Source organism: Cebidichthys violaceus, unplaced genomic scaffold (assembly GCF_023349555.1).
Source record: "Cebidichthys violaceus isolate CVI_PGR_0920_01 unplaced genomic scaffold, fCebVio1.0.p SCAF_1, whole genome shotgun sequence".
In the NCBI taxonomy this organism is placed as follows: domain Eukaryota; kingdom Metazoa; phylum Chordata; class Actinopteri; order Perciformes; family Stichaeidae; genus Cebidichthys; species Cebidichthys violaceus.
In genome coordinates, this window is record NW_027176262.1 from 24,131,131 (window position 1) to 24,148,718 (window position 17,588).

General features: G+C 47.1%; 2 protein-coding genes across 2 annotated transcripts; both read right to left on the reverse strand.

The window, feature by feature from the left end:
* Positions 1-268: 268 nt before the first annotated feature.
* Positions 269-4,172, reverse strand: LOC137865851 (extracellular calcium-sensing receptor-like). The gene is made up of 8 exons (XM_068701799.1): positions 3,868-4,172; positions 3,140-3,434; positions 2,757-3,046; positions 2,177-2,472; positions 1,825-2,030; positions 1,467-1,688; positions 1,254-1,377; positions 269-1,173 (listed from the first exon to the last, which is right to left on the reverse strand). The coding sequence occupies exons 1-8, from the start codon at positions 4,170-4,172 to the stop codon at positions 269-271; spliced, it is 2,643 nt and encodes an 880-aa protein (XP_068557900.1).
* Positions 4,173-14,413: 10,241 nt separating this feature from the next.
* Positions 14,414-17,588, reverse strand: LOC137866611 (extracellular calcium-sensing receptor-like). The gene is made up of 7 exons (XM_068703038.1): positions 17,328-17,588; positions 16,945-17,234; positions 16,321-16,616; positions 15,969-16,174; positions 15,612-15,833; positions 15,399-15,522; positions 14,414-15,318 (listed from the first exon to the last, which is right to left on the reverse strand). Exons 1-7 carry the CDS (start codon positions 17,586-17,588, stop codon positions 14,414-14,416), a joined length of 2,304 nt encoding a protein of 767 aa, XP_068559139.1.

Genomic DNA, 17,588 nt, shown 5'->3' on the forward strand with positions numbered 1-17,588 from the left:
ACTGTGTCAACGTGTTTTAGTGAGAGCTTAACTGGCATGCTTAGATTCTCAATTTGATGAATTGAAACAGAGAATGAATTTGGACAATGCTGTTATTTACATTATGCCAGTGAGCATTGATGTGAAACTGTACCAGCTGGACATTGTTTTATTTCTAGCCAAAAATACACATGTGACAAATTCTCCCTGTTTGCCCTCTGTGGTTTATGTATTTTTATTAAAAGTCCCTTCAACTGCCATCTTTGTTTTTTCAAAAAATTAGATTTTTTTAGAATTGGCTTTTGTTCATTAAATGTTTCTTGGTGTTTTTCTCTGGCTTAAACAATATGATGAAACACTTTGGAGCAAATATACACAATATGAGTCCAAAACTGGAGGCCAGAATGGCAAATATCTCCACAGCCACAGTAAATTTACCAGGAGAGCTGACATATGCTGGGATAAAGGTGACCCAGACTGCACAGAATATCAGCATGCTGAAGGTTATCAGCTTGGCTTCATTAAAATTGTCAGGCAGTTTCCGGGCTAGGACAGCTAACACAAAGCAAAAGACAGCCAGCAGGCCGATGTACCCGAGCACAGCCCAGAACCCAATAGCTGAGCCTAAAGCACACTCCAGGATGATTCTCTCCTTGTATGTGGTTAGGTTTTTCTTTGGAAAAGGAGGACTAAGAACCAACCAAAGAGTACATATTACAACTTGAATGAATGTGAAAGACACCACAGTCATTCTTTGCTGTGGAGGACCAAACCATTTCATGACATTACGACCTGGGAGAGTGGCTTTGAATGCCATTAACACTACTATTGTTTTTCCAAGAACACAAGACATACAGAGGACAAAGGTGATTCCAAAAGCTGTGTGGCGCAGCTTACAGGACCACTCAGAGGGTTCTCCAATGAAAGTTAATGAACATAAGAAACAGAGAGTCAGAGAGAAGAGCAGCAGGAAGCTCAGCTCAGAGTTGTTGGCTCTGACAATCGGGGAAGTCCTGTGAAGATGGAACACAGCCGCTGTTATAATGGTAAGACAGGCACCACCAACTGAGAATGCAGCCAGGATGATTCCTAGGGCCTCATTGAAGGAAAGAAACTCTACAGGCTTGGGGAGACAAGTGTCTCTCTTTGCATTAGGCCAAAATTCCTTGGAGCAATGGAAACAATCAGGGGAATCTGAAAAAATGAAACAAAAATGTCTTTTAGCTGTCGATATTTGATGTTGTCCAGTAGATATGCAGTAGGAAAAACAATACCTGTAGCATTGCTAATCTCTCCCTCAGGACACGGTATACAATCATAACAGCAGATGGGTTTTCCTTTCTGCAGCACTTTACGGGTTCCTGGAGGACAGCTATCAGAACACACTGACACAGGCACCTGGCACATAGACACAAACTAATTCACACGTGTTCACATGTTCAATTTTAAATTGGAATATGTTACAATATTCATTTTGGGCTTCCTACTTTTGTGCCACCCTCCACCCAGGTGAGGTTCCTGTTGATTTGGAATTCCTGGCCCACCGGCAGTGATGCATCGTAGTGCCCTACTGTCACCATCTCAATGTAGCCAGTTTCAGTTGTTTGCCAATTAACTAGCTCATATGTGGCCACAGGATCCCCGTTGGCATCAAATGACACATCATAACCATTTTGGGAAAAATTCACATTTTTCAGCTGAGTGAGAACCTGTGAGGATGAAGTAACGGAAGACAATGAGGAAGAGATTTGAAACCATGTAAGATAAAATTAATATATCATTTAAAAAAAGGTACACTATGGCAAAAAAGGACATAGTGGTGTTGACATATTTCTTTTGACTGACCTGTTTGGACTCTATGCTGGTGAATTTGTCACATTGAGTTATAGAGTGTGTTTCCTGACACATTGCATTATGAATGGCATGTGCTATTGCATAAACAGCCTTGTACACCATGTTAGTGATTCGGAGCTGAGATGTGTCAGTGTACGGGCTCTGGATCGTCTCTATGTCTTCAGTTCCATCGCACGCACTTTTTTCTGTGGCTGATCCTAAAAACACACAAAGACAGGAAGGTGTTGTATGTATAATGTTCTTGTTTAGTTTCATTGAATCAACTGACTGAATAAAAAAACACAAGTCAGACAAAGACCCATCTGTGAGTCAGTTATGTTAAAGATCAGCCAAACTTTCTCACTTTGTCCCAGCCTGCAGTTGAATTCATCCTCCCAGAACTCAGTAAGCACTGGAGAGGCAGCCACTTTAGAGGGAGAGAGATCCAGCAGGAAGTCTCTCAGACCAGGAATGACAGATTGCTCAATGCCAAATCCAATTGTTCCAGCACAGAAGCTGAACCTCAGCATGTCTGGGTCAGTTACCCAGGACTCAGTGCCTATCCACTGGCGAGGTGGAGAGGGCTTGAGTGACAGCTCCTCCAGCAGAATACTCAAGTCTCCAGGAGGTGCAAATGCCACAACAACCACAGCTGTCGACCTGGAGAGAAATTACTCTGCTTTGTATTATACCAATAAAAACAAAATATATTACAACATATTTGTACATATGTATGGATATAGTTAAAACAGTTTTTCATAATAAAGATCATTAACGAATATGAGATAAATACAGGTGACAAAAAAAAGATACATTTCTAATGTGCCTCTAAGATGACAAAATATTCTTCTATCTTATATTTACAGAACATTGATGTGGATTTGTGTGCAGAAGGTCAGTATGATCACAGGGAACAAAAGCACATAATCAGTGAACGTAGAAACCTGCGGATAATGTCAGCTACTCTCTGGATCCTGCTACGTGGGTGGGTCCGATAGAAAGATTCGGAGTATTCCACACAGATCCCCTCTTTGTGCGCTGCGTCCAGGAAAGACGCCATGCCATTGTTTCCATAATCCGAATCCGATCGGATGGCACCTATCCAAGTCCAACCAAAGTGTTTTACCAGTTTGGCCAGTGCGTCAGCCTGGAACTGATCACTGGGGATTGTTCTGAAGAAAGTCGGGTACTGCTGCTTATCGGACAGGCATGCACAAGTGGCAAAATAACTCACCTATAGGAATACAACAGTGCAATTATTTAAGAGGACGGGCACAAATTAGCACTCATCTATTAAACACAGTTTGCAGAAATTAAAAATATTTACTTGAGGAATGTTAAAGGGCCCGATGATGCGTGACATGCTGATGGATCGTGTGGATCCAGAATCACCAACAATGGCAATCACCGTACCAGATTGTGAGCAATTGTCACCTTTGTAAAACACTGGGTCCAGGCCGCTTGATAGCTGGAATGCCACATGCACCGTCACAGGCACAGCGGCGCACGAGTCATAGATCTGATAACCGAGTTTGATGCCCGGCAGCAGCTCCGTGCTGTTGTTAATCTCCTCGATGGCGAAGATTATTGTGCGTGAAAAGCGCAGTTGACGGGATTTAATACTGTACAAGGACAAACACACACACATACACACACACACATACACACACACACACACACACACACACACAGTTGAGTAACTGTTTAAAAATGGCCTACATATGGGAACAATACACAATTTGACGATAAAACACATAATACGGGAGAACTGAACGCCAACAAGCACATGGACTAAGACATCAGTCCCAAATGCACAATAATCAATAACGCTGGGAAAAAATGATAGTTAGCCATTTTAAACTGTAATTTTATTTTCCACAATGTTTTCAGTTAACAAATACAAAAAATATACTCCAATTCGCTCTTATTTTGTAAATATAATACATACTTTTTTTATGGTAAAATACTAATGCATTACAATTGAAATAAAAGTATAAACATTTCCATCCACACAGAGTAACATCCTCTTAGCCCCCACATCTCCCTCTTACTAACCTCCCTGAGCATCTTATTGGCTCAGGCACGGTGGTGTAGTTATGCTTCACTGTGTGCCAATAGAGGTGTATCGGCAAAACACCACCAATAACGTAGTCACCATCCATTGAGAATGCAGGTAGACGAGTGGTACCCTGGAGCTTGCATTTAACCGATGAAGCCTCAGTGCTGACCCCAACACCAGTCCTCTCCTGTGTAAGCCCAGCCCTTTGTTTCACACCATCCCCAGAACCATTCAAGGCAAGAGCTGAGTTCAGCTCACACAAACCCAGCGACAGGATCAGACCAATAAAGAGAGCTGCCATCTCCACCCCTCAACTGTCCTCATGTGGGCATACTGTGTTTTCACAGCTTAATATAGATTTTCAGATTGAAGCTTCCCTCCGACAGTACGTCAGCTTACTGTACGTCAGAGAGAGGATGCTCTTAATTCTTGTCCAAGTCTTTTTTTGAACTGTGTGTACAATATAAACTGCATAAAGTGTCCATGTTTCTTTACTGTTCTTTTAAAGTTATCATTGTAAACACTGAAATGGAAAAAAATATATTTTTAGCATCATGAAATGTTTTAAAAGATGTACAACTGAAAGGGAAAGTGAGGAACACAAACACTGACAAAACACAGTAGTCCTGCAGAAGCAGTTAATCAGTTTATGAACCCAGTGTCCTGTTTCTCATGGTTGATCACACACTCCCACTTCAGAAAGAGAAAGTGAAGACACAGTGTCTTCTTTGTCTGTATGGCAAGTTTGAGACAGACCTTAAAACCGTGACTGACTCTCAGTTAACGCACCTGGCATGTGTCTAGATAAGAACGATAGCCAGTGTACGAAAACATCTACTCCCTGTCTATGATTCATCCCAAGGCGTGAACTCATGTATGCATAAAATGGTTTGGTATCTTGTACGATGTTGAAGTTTTCACCACAGACACTGACTGAAATGGCTGTGGTGCATTTTTTCCTTGCAAGTGAAATAAACAGATGGCAAACCAGTTCTACATCACACACTGATTGCAGAACTGTTGGAATCAATTTTGCTACCAACTGACATTGCAGTATGTAAATGTGCTGCACACACAGCTAACACTGATGACATTTCAATAGGAAATGCTCCTGCAGATGCTGCTGCAAAAGCTGCTGCACAGCTTCCGCTTCACATTTCTGCTGCTGACAAAACCCACTCATTTGTTACAGTCCCTTCTTCTCTTTCAGCCATGCAGTCACTCTGAGACACTCAGTCACACACTCCAGATGCTGGGAGGGATAGCGGCCATGCAGCAGGACCTAGCCGAGACGAACCGGCAGTTACTGGGGGCGCTCCAGGCCCATGCAGTGTGGCAGACTTACGCCCTGGAGCAGATCACGGTCCAGACGGCGCCAGGCCGTGCCGGCCCCCTCCTCGTTGGCCGGAGTGGTCCTCCACAAAATGAGTGCCGCGGACGACGTACAGTCATTCCTGGACACGTTTGAAGCCACAGCGATGGCATGCGGCTGGCCAGCGGCGGAGTGGGTGGTCCTGCTCCTGCCCTTCCTCACTGGGGAAGCACAGACAGCGGCCCCGGGGCTGCCCCCGGCAACCAGGCACAGCTACGCGGACGTGCGTAGAGCTGTCACCGACCAACTGGGCCTGTCTCCGGAGGACCACCGGCGGAGGTTTCAGGAGGCCAGACTGGGACCCGAGGACCGGCCCTTCGCGTTTGCTCAGTGGCTGAGGGGCTCAGTGGCTGAGGGCCTGCCTGCTCGTACGTCGGCGTGGGTCCGTTATCACCGCCCCACGATGCTGGGAACCGCCATCACCCTGGCAGAGGACCACCTAGCGGTCCATCCCAGCTGCGGCCCGGGGGACAGTGGACGCCCGCTGACTCCAGCCCGGCCTCGGAGGAGGCTGTATCAGCAGCTCCTGGCATGGCCCCCACTGGCTCCGCAGTCAGCACACTTCCTCCCCTTCCCCGATGCACCGACCTCTGCAACCACCGGCACTCTTCCCAACCCACAGGGGTCCCTCAAGCACCATGGCAGGAGTGTTGGAGGTGTGGGCAACCCAGTCACTTCCAGAGGGAGTGTCCACTGATGGAGGTGGGCCAGGTGGTTCGAGTTGCCCGCCCTCCAACACCCTCCCCCGGACCCAAGGGCGACGTACCGCGTTCCGGTAAGGATCCAGGGGGGTGTACATCAGGCAATGGTGGATACTGGCTGTACACAGTCTATGATTCACCAGAGCCTGGTTCGGCCCGGGGCATTGGTGGAGGAATTGTGGGTGAAAATTAGGTGTGTGCATGGGGATGTTCACGAGTATCCCATAGTGTCAGTAGAAATTAGATACATGGGAAAAAAACATAGTGTAAAGGTTGCGGTTAGCTCCCGCCTTACGCACCCCCTCATCTTGGGGACAGATTGGCCAGGGTTTAATAAATTAATGGGGCACAGTGTGGGGGTGCGTTTGCGACAGACAGGGTCATGCGGTATGTGTGCTGTGCTCAGCGGTGACGCAAGGTTGTGCGCCCTGACGCAGCACAGTGATATCCGCACTTTTCATTGATTAGGGACAGGCTGTATAGAGTGACTCGTGACATTCAGTTAGATCAGGAAAACACCCAGTTGCTAGTGCCGAAAAGCCGTCGGGAAATTATTTTCCAAGCTATAACCCGATGGCTGGCCACATGGGATATGAAAAAACAGTGGACCGGATAATGACCCGATTTTGTTGGCCAGGTATCCGGGGGGATGTGCGCCGTTGGTGAGCATCTTGCCCGGATTGTCAATTGGTAAACCAGCCGGCCATTCCGAGGGCGCCGTTGCGTCCTCTACCATTAATGGAGGTCCCATTCAAGCGAATCGGCATGGACCTCATCGGGCCATTTCATCAGAGTGCACGGGAGTATCGCTTTGTGTTAGTCCTAGTGGATTACGCAACACCATATCCTGAGGCAGTGCCATTGCGCAACATTTCTGCAAAAAGTGTCGTGCAGGCTCTGTTTCAGGTCATCTCCCGAGTCGGAATCCCAGAAAGAGATTCTGACTGACCAGGGCACGTTGTTCATGTCACGCACACTGAGAGCACTTTACGGATTATTGGGCATTAAATCTATTCGGGCCAGTGTGTACCACCCACAGACCAATGGTCTGGTGGAGCGTCTGAATAAGACTTTAAAATCCATGATCCGTAAATTTATAAACGAAGATGAACGTAATTGGGATAAATGGCTTGATCCTCTGTTGTTTGCAGTGCGGGAGGTTCCCCAGGCCTCCACGGGATTTTCTCCCTTCGAACTACTGTTTGGCAGGACACCAAAGGGAGTGCTCGACCTGATTAAAGAAAACTGGGCGGAAGGTCCGAGCACCAGGAAAAGTGAGATCCAATACGTCCTGGAACTGCGAGCAAAACTCCACACACTGGGTCTGATGTCACGTGAGAATTTGCTCCAGGCCCAGGAACGTCAACAACGGCTGTACAACAGAGGGGCCAAGTTGAGACAATTCACACTGGGAGAAAAGGTACTTGTATTGCTTCCTTCTTCCAGCTCTAAACTCCTCGCCAAGTGGCAAGGGCCCTTTGTGGTCACACGGCGAGTGGGGGATGTCGACTATGAGGTTGTGCGTTCTGACAAAGGTGGAGCTACACAGATCTACCACCTCAATCTCCTGAAAGCATGGAGAGAGGCGGGGTCTGTTTCTCTGGTGTCCGCAGTGGCTGAGAGAGAGGAGCTGGGGCCCGAGGTTTCAAAATTCACCAATCCTACCTCGTTTCTTTGTGAAGGCCCTCTCTCTGGGACCCAAAGAACAGACATCGCCCAGTTACAGAAGCAGTTTGCTGACGTGTTCTCCCTCCGGCCAGGACGCACAAACCTCATAGAGCACCAAATCGAGACTCCCCTGGGTGTGACGGTGCGATCACGACCCTACAGGTTACCTGAACACAAAAGAAAAATGGTTCAGAGGGAATTGGTGGCTATGCTGGAGATGGGGGTAATAGAAGAGTCCCACAATGCCTGGTGTAGCCCCATTGTTCTTGTGATCAAGAAGGATGGATCTATACGGTTCTGTGTGGACTATCGCAGGGTGAATGATGTGTCACGATTCGATGCGTACCCAATGCCCCAGGTCGACAAACTCCTGGACCGACTGGGCACTGCACGTTTCTTTACGACACTGGATTTGACCAAGGGCTACTGGCAGATTCCTCTGTCGCCAGAGTCCAAGGAAAAATCAGCCTTCTCCACTCCGTTTGGTTTGTACCAATTCACCACACTTCCCTTTGGGTTGTTCGGGGCCCCAGCCACATTCCAACGCCTCATGGACCGGGTGCTGCGTCCACATGCTGCATATGCTGCCGCCTACCTGGATGATGTGATCATCCACAGCACCACCTGAGCGGAGCATGTGCAGCGGGTGGGCGCGGTGCTGGAGTCCCTGAGGCAGGCGGGGCTCACCGCCAACCCAGGGAAATGTGCAGATGGACGGAGGGAGATACGGTATCTGGGGTACCACTTGGGCGGCGGGCAGGTACGTCCTCAGGTGGACAAAACCGCGGCTATCGCAGCCTGCCCGCGGCCCAAGACTAAAAAAGAAGTGAGGAGGGTTTTTGGGGATGGCGGGTTATTACAGGTGGTTCATCCCGAACTTTGAAGAGCTCACCAGCCCCTTGACCAACCTGACTCGAAAAGGTGCCTCAGATCCGGTCCAGTGGTCGGAGCAGTGCCAGTTGGCGTTTGAGAGGGTGAAACAGGCTCTCTGTGGGGAACCACTCCTTCATACGCCTAACTTCTCTCTTCCTTTTACTCTGCAGACTGACGCGTCGAACAGAGGGCTGGGGGCCATTTTGTCCCAGCAGGTACGGAGGGTTGACCACCCGGTGCTATATATCAGCCGGAAGCTGTCCGAGAGGGAGGCCAGGTACAGCACGGTGGAGAAGGAGTGCCTGGCCATCCGGTGGGCGGTCGACTCTCTGCGCTATTATCTCCTGGGAAGCTCATTCACCCTCTCTTCGGACTGCGCCCCGCTCCAATGGCTCCACCGCATGAAAGATACCAACGCCCGGATCACTTGGTGGTATCTGGCGTTACAGCCATTTAATTTCAAGGTGGTCCACAGGCCGGGGGCGCAGATGGCAGTGGCCGACTTCCTCTCCTGCTCTCAAGGGGGGGGGGAGTAGGTTAGGCCGGATGGCTCCCCGGCCTAAGTCGGGCAGTGGGGGTATGTGGCGGCGGGGCGTGTGTGGGCTCAGCTGCATAGGGGACAGATTGGGAGAGTGGTTCAGGGAACGGGGCCGGGAAGAGACTTAATTAGGCCCAGTTGAAACGCATCCTGATTTTGGCATCACTGTGTTGCATTTAAACCCTGCTAGTGACGGAGGCGCTAGAGGGCTCGGAGAGAGACACAAGCAGGACGGTGGAACACACCAAACTCTCGCGGCGTGTGCTCGGAGGCAAGGCAGGAGAACACAAGGCCAGGTCCAGTCTGTTGATATACATAACAATAAAGAACGTTTGTGAACGCCTTTCCAAGTCTGACAACATCATTGTGCTCTCAAGACCCACCGGGGTAGCAAGAGAGCGTTACACATGCATTTAGAACCTAAAGAGTGGTAAAATAGAGACAACATCTCTGGGTTTTGTTTTTCGCTCGCATGACTTCTCCTACCATTGTTATGCCGATGACACCCAGCTGATCTTGTCATTTCCCCCTGGTGACACCCAAGTGGAGACGCGCATCGCTGCATGTTTGGCTGACATCTCGAAGTGGATGACGACACACCACCTCAAGCTCAACCTAGACAAAACTGAGCTACTGTTCCTCCCGGGGAAGGGTTGCCCGCACCGGGACCTGTCCATCACCATTGATGATACCGTGGTGACGCCAACTCGGACTGCGAGGAACCTGGGTGTGACCCTGGATGACCAACTGTCATTCTTGGCAAACATTTGATCCATTACACGCTCCTGCAGATAATTAGGCCCAGCTGAAACGCATCCTGATTTTGGCCTCACTGTGTTGCATACCTTGCTAGTGACGGAGGCGCGAGAGGGCTCGGAGAGAGACACAGACTGGTTGTGGCACAAGCAGGACGGTGGAACACACCAAACTCCCGCGGCGTGTGCTCGGAGGCAAGGCAGGAGAACACACGGCCAGGTCCAGTCTGTTGATATATATAACAATAAAGAACGTTTGTGAACGCCTTTTCGAGTATGATAACATCATTGTGCTCCCAAGACCCACCGGGGTAGAAATAGAGTGTTACATACCCATTCGGCACCACACCCAGAAATACACATATAGTTGCATACACACATTTAGAACCTAAAGAGTGGTAAAATAGTGTCTCTGACAGTTTTGTGGAAACCTCACAGTGTCAACAGAAACACAACTGATCACACAAACCAGTTGCTCGGGTGAATTCCATACAAACTGGTTGGCTGTTCACTTTTTTACGCACATTATGGCAGATGTACGTAGGCCATGGAGTTCTCTCCGCAGAGTGGGAGGCACACGAGCTTTCTTCTGTATTACATCTCTGGTTGCATTTGTAGTTATTTTTCCTTTTGTATGGTGGGAGCTCGAAGTAGCACGCAAACACTATGCCAATACCACCACTACAATGGTGTAAATAAACAAGTGAAATGAACAGAACAAGACAACTTTGAATCATTTGAAGACTTTATTATTTTCTTTTGATTTGTGAACAAAACTCTTCTCCCGATTTATCATTAGACATTTTCCACAACAACACTGAATGTCTTCTTCATTATATCTATACCCTTACACCTTTTTCCTGTGTTTTAGCTCATATTACAGTTAATCCTAACAAATGGGTTGTTTGTGTGGTTACATCACATAAATAATACCAACAAATAAATATTATTAAAGTAGCACTGCGTTTATAAAAGAGAAAGTGTACTACCAAGCGTGTACTACCATGTGTTTGCATCCTATTTCTGTCCGTTCCTCTGCCTGGTGGTCACGTAGACATTGGGCAGCTTTCAGGAGCCGTGACCCCACTAACCTCATCTATCCTACTCTCTCAGCTCGGGGCAAGCGAGTGGTGGCGGGGGTGGGTTCTGGAACTGCCAGTCGGCAGTGCCGAAAGCTGAGTTCATCTCAGGTTACGCTTCCTTGCTCTCCCTTAACTTTTTTGCTCTAACTGAGACCTGGATCACACCAGAAAACACCACCACACCCGCAGCTCTGTCAGATGTGTACTCTTTCTCTCACACTCCCAGAGCTGCGAGGCGGGGTGGTGGTACTGGCCTGCTAATTTCCCCAAAATGGAAATACTTTCTTGTCTCTGTTCCTCAGTTCTCCCCGTCCTCTTTCGAATTTCATGCTGTTACTGTCACTTATCCAGTCAAGCTCACCATTGCAGTTGTGTATCGCCCACCAGGGCCTCTTGGTGAGTTCCTGGAGGAGCTCGACACATTAGTCTCGCACTTCCATGACGATGGCTCGGCGCTCATCCTGCTCGGTGACTTCAACATCCAGACCGATAAGCTTGAACCTCTTCTTTCCTTCCTCTCCTCTTTTGACCTTTACCACTCTTCTTCTCCTCCTACCCACAAGGCCGGCAACCAGCTGGATCGTATCTTCACTAGGCACTGTTCTACTGCTAACCTTTCTGTCACTCCCCTCCAGCTCTCTGACCATTATTTCATATCCTACTCCCTCTCCCTATCCTCTGCCCCATCACTTCCTCCACCTACCCACATGGTTTCTACCCGGAGTCATCTCCGCTCCCTCTCCCCTGCTGATCTTTCCTCTTCTGTCACCTCTGCTCTCCCTGACCCTGAATCTTTCTCTCTCCTATCCCCTGACACTGCTACTGATCTTTTCCTCTCCACCCTTACTTCTTTTTTGGACAAACTCTGTCCCTTCACCTCCAGGCCTGCACGCCCAACTCCACTTGCCCCGTGGCTGTCGGACTCAGTGCGTACTGATAGACGGAGCCTAAGAGAGGCTGAGCGTAAATGGAGAAAAGGCAAACTCCCGGAGGACCTTCTTAACTTCCAAGCTCTTCTTTCCACTTTTTCCTCCTCTCTATCTACTGCTAAAGCTGCGTTCTTCCGCTCTAAAACCCTAACCTCTGCTTCCAATCCTAAAAAACTCTTTGAAACTTTCACTTCACTCCTCCAACCCCCACCCCCTCCTCCTACTTCCTCCCTTCTCCCTGATGATTTCGCCAACTTCTTTGACAAGAAGGTAAACGATATCAGATCCTCCTTCTCCCACAGCCTTCAAGACCGCCAGAGTCACTCCCCATCTGAAGAAACCATCACTTGACCCCTCTGATGTCAAGAACTTCAGACCGGTTTCTCTTCTGCCCTTTCTATCCAAAACACTTGAACGTGCTGTTTTTAACCAACTGTCTTCCTATCTCCACCAAAACAGCCTGTTGGACCCCCACCAGTCCGGGTTCAAAGTGGGTCACTCGACAGAGACGGCCCTCCTTGCGGTGACAAAGTCGCTTCACGCTGCAAGAGCTAACTCTCTCTCCTCTGTCCTGATTCTCCTGGACTTGTCTGCAGCGTTTGACACTGTGAACCATCAAATCCTCCTCTCCACCCTCGAGGGGATGGGCGTCTCAGGCTCTGCACTCTCCCTGTTTGCATCCTACCTGACGGGTCGATCCTAACAGGTGACCTGGAGGGGGGCCGGGTCGGAACCACGCATGCTGACTACGGAGGTTCCACAAGGTTCAGTCCTGGGCCCCCTTCTCTTCTCGCTCTACACAACATCTCTGGGTTCTGTTATTCGCTCACATGACTTCTCCTACCATTGTTATGCCGATGACACCCAGCTGATCTTGTCATTTCCCCCTGGTGACACCCAAGTGGAGACGCGCATTGCTGCATGTTTGACTGACATCTCGAAGTGGATGACGACACACCACCTCAAGCTCAACCTAGACAAAACTGAGCTACTGTTCCTCCTGGGGAAGGGTTGCCCGCACCGGGACCTGTCCATCACCATTGATGATACCGTGGTGACGCCAACTCGGACTGCGAGGAACCTGGGTGTGACCCTGGATGACCAACTGTCATTCTCGGCAAACATTTCATCCGTTACACGCTCCTGCAGATTCCTGCTCTACAACATCAGGAGGATTCGTCCCTTCCTCACTGACGAGACGGCGCAGGTTCTCATCCAGGCTCTTGTCATCTCCCGCCTGGACTACTGCAACTCTCTACTCGCCGGAGCCCCGGCGTCGGCCATCAGACCTCTGGAGCTTGTCCAGAAAGCCGCAGCTCGCCTGGTGTTCAATCGCCCCAAGTTCTCCCACACAACTTCCTTTCTCCGTTCTCTACACTGGCTACCTGTAAGAGCTCATCCAGTTTAAGACTCTGGTGCTAGCCTACAGGGCAGTGAAAGGAACAGCTCCTTCCTATCTCCAGGCCATGATCAAGCCCTACACCCCCGCCCGACCACTTCGCTCTGCTGCCTCGGGGCGATTGGTTGCCTCGTCGCTCAGAGGTCCTGGCGGCCAATCGACCCAATCACGGCTGTTTTCTGTCCTGGCCCCACAGTGGTGGAATGAACTTCCCACTGACGTCAGGACAGCGGAGTCGCTGCCAATCTTTCGGCGCAGGCTGAAAACCCACCTCTTCAGGAAGTGCTACCCTGAGCCTTCCACTTAGCACTTATTGTATTCATACTAGCTTGTTTCACTTATTGTATTCGTATTACTTATAGCACTAATTGTTTTTCTTGTTTCTGCATTGTACTTTGGCTCTGAGTTATGCTCTGCTTCATGCTCTTAGATGCTTGTTTGGAAAAGGAAATGTACTTATGACTTCTGGTGACTAGTAGTTTTTTTGATTACCAATGTTGCATGCACTTATTGTAAGTCGCTTTGGATAAAAGTGTCTGCTAAATGACTGTAATGTAATGTACAGTAACAAACATTTATATTATTATTTTTTACTTTATTTATTTATGTTCTATATTTTCAGAATTTGATAAAATATTTGTGAAATAGGAAAAAAAACATTTTAAAAGGATTTTCACAAAACAACATTACAATTATTAAAACATTCAATGTACAAATACTTAAAATGTAAATATTTAAACAAGGTGAAAACTGAATGTTTTATCATGAACTTAACACTGAACGTTGCTATTGGAGCATAATCTAGTGTTGTGTCTTTATTGTATCCTTACCTAAAACACAGGATGATTGTATACATGCAGTTCTGACATTCATCACAGATTGGAGTATTAATGTATGAAGTGCACATAGGTAAGCTGCAGGTGATGAGAATCAGATGTGTAGAACAGTTCTTTGACTGTGTCAACGTGTTTTAGTGTGAGCTTAACTGGCATGCTTAGATTCTCAATTTGATGAATTGAAACAGAGAATGAATTTGGACAATGCTGCTATTTACATTATGCCAGTGAGCATTGATGTGAAACTGTACCAACTGGACATTGGTTTATTTCTAGCCAAAAATACACATGTGAGACAAATTCTCCCTGTTTGCACTCTGTGGTTTATGTATTTTTATTAAAAGTCCCTTCAACTGCCATCTTTGTTATTTCAAAAAGTCAGATTTGTTTTAGAATTGGCTTATGTTCATTAAATGTTTCTTGGTGTTTTTCTCTGGCTTAAACAATATGATGAAACACTTTGGAGCAAATATACACAATATGAGTCCAAAACTGGAGGCCAGAATGGCAAATATCTCCACAGCCACAGTAAATTTACCAGGAGAGCTGACATATGCTGGGATAAAGGTGACCCAGACTGCACAGAATATCAGCATGCTGAAGGTTATCAGCTTGGCTTCATTAAAATTGTCAGGTAGTTTCCGGGCTAGGACAGCTAACACAAAGCAAAAGACAGCCAGCAGGCCGATGTACCCGAGCACAGCCCAGAACCCAATGGCTGAGCCTAAAGCACACTCCAGGATGATTCTCTCCTTGTATGTGGTTAGGTTTTTCTTTGGAAAAGGAGGACTAAGAACCAACCAAACAGTACATATTACAACTTGAATGGATGTGAAAGACACCACAGTCATTCTTTGCTGTGGAGGACCAAACCATTTCATGACATTACGACCTGGGAGAGTGGCTTTGAATGCCATTAACACTACTATTGTTTTTCCAAGAACACAAGACATACAGAGGACAAAGGTGATTCCAAAAGCTGTGTGGCGCAGCTTACAGGACCACTCAGAGGGTTCTCCAATGAAAGTTAATGAACATAAGAAACAGAGAGTCAGAGAGAAGAGCAGCAGGAAGCTCAGCTCAGAGTTGTTGGCTCTGACAATCGGGGAAGTCCTGTGAAGATGGAACACAGCCGCTGTTATAATGGTAAGACAGGCACCACCAACTGAGAATGCAGCCAGGATGATTCCTAGGGCCTCATTGAAGGAAAGAAACTCTACAGGCTTGGGGAGACAAGTGTCTCTCTTTGCATTAGGCCAAAATTCCTTGGAGCAATGGAAACAATCAGGGGAATCTGAAAAAATGAAACAAAAATGTCTTTTAGCTGTCGATATTTGATGTTGTCCAGTAGATATGCAGTAGGAAAAACAATACCTGTAGCATTGCTAATCTCTCCCTCAGGACACGGTATACAATCATAACAGCAGATGGGTTTTCCTTTCTGCAGCACTTTACGGGTTCCTGGAGGACAGCTATCAGAGCACACTGACACAGGCACCTGGCACATAGACACAAACAAATTCAAACATGTTCACATGTTCAATTTTAAATTGGAATATGTTACAATATTCATTTTGGGCTCCCTACTTGTGTGCCACCCTCCACCCAGGTGAGGTTCCTATTGATATGGAATTCCTGGCCCACCGGCAGTGATGCATCGTAGTGCCCTACTGTCACCATCTCAATGTAGCCAGTCTCAGTTGTTTGCCAATTAACCAGCTCATATGTGGCCACAGGATCCCCGTTGGCATCAAATGACACATCATAACCATTTTGGGAAAAATTCACATTTTTCAGCTGAGTGAGAACCTGTGAGGATGAAGTAACGGAAGACAATGAGGAAGAGATTTGAAACCATGTAAGATCAAATTAATATAAAATTTAAAAAAGGTACACTATGGCAAAAAAGGACAGAGTGGTGTTGACATATTTCTTTTGACTGACCTGTTTGGACTCTATGCTGGTGAATTTGTCACATTGAGTTATAGAGTATGTTTCCTGACACATTGCATTATGAATGGCATGTGCTATTGCATAAACAGCCTTGTACACCATGTTAGTGATTCGGAGCTGAGATGTGTCAGTGTACGGGATCTGGATTGTCTTTATGTCTTCAGTTCCATCGCACGCACTTTTTTCTGTGGCTGATCCTAAAAACACACAAAGACAGGAAGGTGTTGTATGTAAAATGTTCTTGTTTAGTTTCATTGAATCAACTGACTGAATTAAAAAACACAAGTCAGACAAAGACCCATCTGTGAGTCAGTTATGTTAAAGAGCAGCCAAACTTTCTCACTTTGTCCCAGCCTGCAGTTGAATTCATCCTCCCAGAACTCAGTAAGCACTGGAGAGGCAGCCACTTCAGAGGGAGAGAGATCCAGCAGGAAGTCTTTCAGACCAGGGATGACAGATTGCTCAATGCCAAATCCAATTGTTCCAGCACAGAAGCTGAACCTCAGCATGTCTGGGTCAGTTACCCAGGACTCAGTGCCTATCCACTGGCGAGGTGGAGAGGGCTTGAGTGACAGCTCCTCCAGCAGAATCCTCAATTCAAGAGTGGATGTAAATGCCACAATAACCACAGCTGTCGACCTGGAATGAAATTATACTGCATTGTATTATACTAATATAAACAAAAAAACTTTTAAAATGATTTATCAGGATAATTAACACAAAAACATATGAGATACTTTATTTTTTAGTGTGTTAATGTGCAGTATTGCTCCACTTCTATAACAACATCAGTATTAGGCCCTTCATATGAGAGAAATTAACGAAAAAATAAATTTCCAATTTAACACAAGGATAAGAAAATGTTCTTCCATTTCAAATTTTAATGAACACTGTTGATGTTGATTTGTGTGCAGAAGGTCAGTATGATCACAGGGAACAAAAGCACACAATCAGTGAACGTAGAAACCTGCGGATAATGTCAGCTACTCTCTGGATCCTGCTACGTGGGTGGGTCCAATAGAAAGATTCGGAGTATTCCACACAGATCCCCTCTTTGTGCGCTGCGTCCATGAAAGACGCCATTCCATTGTTTCCATAATCCGAATCCGATCGGATGGCACCTATCCAAGTCCAACCAAAGTGTTTTACCAGTTTGGCCAGTGCATCAGCCTGGAACTGGTCACTCGGGATTGTTCTGAAGAAAGTCGGGTACTGCTGCTTATCGGACAGGCATGCACAAGTGGCAAAGTAACTCACCTAAATGAATACAACAGTGTAATTGTTTAAGAAGACGGGCACAAATTAGCACTCATCTATTAAACACAGTTTGCAGAAATTAAAAATATTTACTTGAGGAATGTTAAAGGGCCCGATGATGCGCGACATGCTGATGGATCGTGTGGATCCAGACTCACCAACAATGGCAATCACCGTACCAGATTGTGAGCAATTGTCATCTTTGTAAAACACTGGGTCCAGGCCGCTTGATAGCTGGAATGCCACATGCACCGCCACAGGCACAGAGGCGCACGAGTCATAGATCTGATAACCAAGTTTGATGCCCGGCAGCAGCTCCGTGCTGTTGTTAATCTCCTCGATGGCGAAGATCAT